At 35.7% G+C, this 2,903-nt stretch overlaps 1 protein-coding gene across 1 annotated transcript; it reads right to left on the reverse strand.

The window, feature by feature from the left end:
* Window positions 1-368: 368 nt before the first annotated feature.
* LOC115880179 (protein ALP1-like) lies at window positions 369-2,266 on the reverse strand. The gene is made up of 4 exons (XM_030897316.1): window positions 2,156-2,266; window positions 1,792-2,076; window positions 555-1,070; window positions 369-476 (listed from the first exon to the last, which is right to left on the reverse strand). Exons 1-4 carry the CDS (start codon window positions 2,264-2,266, stop codon window positions 369-371), a joined length of 1,020 nt encoding a protein of 339 aa, XP_030753176.1.
* Between the last annotated feature and the right edge of the window lie 637 nt (window positions 2,267-2,903).

The following is a 2,903-nucleotide window of genomic DNA, read 5'->3' on the forward strand; positions in this document are numbered from 1 at the left end:
TGATTTCAGTTCAGTGAATAAAAAGTAAGAAACCACTATTTATAAAACATTAATACAATCAATTATGGCGCGGGCAGAATTCTTTTATTAATTCACTCATAGAAAACTTTATTAATTATGAGTTAAATTTTTGCTAATAATATTGTATTTTTTAAATATGAATTAAGTGTATAGATACCCTTGAATATGATTGACAAATATAGAGTAATAGTATTATTATACCGGCTGTATAGCAAAATAAATTATTTTTGTCCCCTAGTCCCTATATCATAAAACACTGTGCGATGTGTTTTATCTTCAGCGTACTTTTCAACATTGAGTATTCGGACCAGAGAGTGAACGACTTATATTTCTTATATTTTTATACATTATATTTTTTTGTACAGGTCTCTTTTTTCTCTGGCTTCTGCTGAATGATTGCTCCCTTGATTGGCAATACTCTGTAAGGGAGTTATTTCGTCTCTCCGTGATCTTCTCTATCGAAAGAAGTTTCAGTAATATAAGATTTTTGACTGTTTCCCTAGCCAATTGTGGAGTGCAAAGGCTGCACAAACGATTGCATCCACTGTGCTCAAATTAGTAGATATTGGCTTTTCAAAAATTCGGAATCTACTGACTAAGATCCCAAAAGCATTTTCGACTATACGTCTGGCACGTGACAGCCTGTAATTAAAAATCTTCTGTTCTGCACTAAGATTAACACCTGGATACGGTTTTATTAAATATTTTTTTAGCGGGAATGCCGCATCTCCAACCATGACTCCGTTTTCCGGCAAAAATCCATTTTCCAGGTATTGGTGAAGTGAACAGTTCTTGAAAACGCCGCCATCAGATGCACTACCACTCGCGCCCACATCGATATAGGTAAAACAGTAGTTGTGGTCAGCAACAGCTAAAAATACAATACTATACTTATTTTTTTTATAATTAAAAAATTGACTGCCACTTTTCCAGGGAGCTTTAATTTCCACATGTTTTCCGTCTATTGACCCATAACATAAGGGAAAATTCCATTTCGTTCTAAACCCATTTTCAATTATTATTTTCCATCCTTCTTTCGTTTCTGGAAACTAAAAAACAAATTTAATAATCATATTACTTTTATTTTATTAATACATTAATCATAAATTATATTTTTTTCAGGATAATATTATAGAAAGCACTTATGATGATAACGAATTGTCCGACAATCGGGAAAATCAACCACCCTCAGAAAATCAGTCTCAGGTTAATTCGGTACAAACACCATTAGCCACGATTCCGGAAACGAACACTTATTACACCGTCCTTAAGATCGAAGCGCAGCAAATTAACAGAAATGTCATCAATGATCAAAGATTTGAAAAATATACACGAAGGAAGTTTGCCGATTTTCGAGGAAACGATTATGATATCTTTGGAAAAAGCGTTTCATCACAGTTGAAAAAGTTATCAGAGGAACAGGCATTCATTGCTCAGGAAAAGACACAGAGCATATTAACTAAATGCAGACTTGGCCTATATACGAAGCAAACAGTCTGTACAATTAAGAAAGTCTCCTCAAATTCCCCAACTTTACCAATCGAAATTTTCAAACACGCAGGTCTCAACGAAAAATATTCAGTCAAGCTACCTGACGACTCCAACTTGCTCGTCGCCAGAGGTTAGTCCATTCGGCACTACAAATTCTTCCTTTGATAATAACAGTGATGTTGCACCATATAATAATCCCGACGAAAACACAGAAGCCATCATCACAATTGCTTTTAGCAATGCTTAATTTACGTTAGTTTCAATAAATACTTTACCTACCTTAATATATTGTTTTAATGCTGCATAAATTGCCCGACATACTTCTGGTATAAACAGCGAAATTGAGGGTTTAGAAACACGGTACAAGTGGCTAAGGCTTCGGTAAGACATTCCAGTGGCTAAATATGTTAATGTTACCACCAACTTTATTTTTCCCGGTAATGCCTCTCTCATTATTGTATCTTGACATTGAATAGAGCATTCTATCAGTTTAAGCAGTTTGTCAAAATTTTCTGTGTTAATTCGTAATGCCAACCTGTATTCGTGAGGATCTTCCAGTGTTAGCTGTTTTAAAAGCAAAGTAGAACCTCCCGATGTAACTCTATCACTTATCCATTTTCTTATCCAATCGTTTCATTCTTACTATGTTTTCCTCCAACATATTACCCAGCTCCTCAGTCAACATCTCCAATAATACCGTAGACGCATTTTTTATACGTTTAGTTTTTAGCAGCTGAACTTTTTTCGAATTCATTTTTTGAGAAATATCTGACAAGATCATAACTATACAAATAAAATTTCGTGTAAACAACATGAGCCAGTTACCCGAGCCAACAGCTCGCGTACCAGTGGAACTGGTGTCAGCTACTGGACTACGTGTAAATCTGCCTTGTGTTGACATCCATTGCTGGCTCTTGGGTTTCTTTACTAGTCAGAACTATACATAGTATGATCTGTATAATTTTTATAATGTATTGTAAGGATCACAATAGATGAAAAGGTAGAAAAGGTCGCAGTGGATCAGGTCTGCCGTAAATTTTGGCGAACTACTATGGCGAATTCTACTATGAAAATTTTTGCCTATCTCTGCCTTGGTGAATTTCTCCACCATTCTAGAGATTTGTGGGTCACCCTTCCTTTTGTGGCCATTTTGTGACCTTTTGTAGCCATTTCTGCCATTCCGTGTCACATGATCTCAAAAGACGGCTGCGAGACGGCTGTGACGCACGAGCTAGCGAAGAAGAGTGATAGCGGCAGTGTTGCCACAGCTACCCTATTTAGGGTAGATCTACTATTAAAATTTTGAGAACAAAAATAAAATGAAACTTTTGTTCTGAGAATTCGAATAATGAATTGAATAATGACAAGACAAGTGACATATGTCTAAATAA

This window comes from Sitophilus oryzae, unplaced genomic scaffold (assembly GCF_002938485.1).
Source record: "Sitophilus oryzae breed Bouriz unplaced genomic scaffold, Soryzae_2.0 scaffold_1620_pilon_pilon, whole genome shotgun sequence".
Lineage (NCBI taxonomy): Eukaryota > Metazoa > Arthropoda > Insecta > Coleoptera > Curculionidae > Sitophilus > Sitophilus oryzae.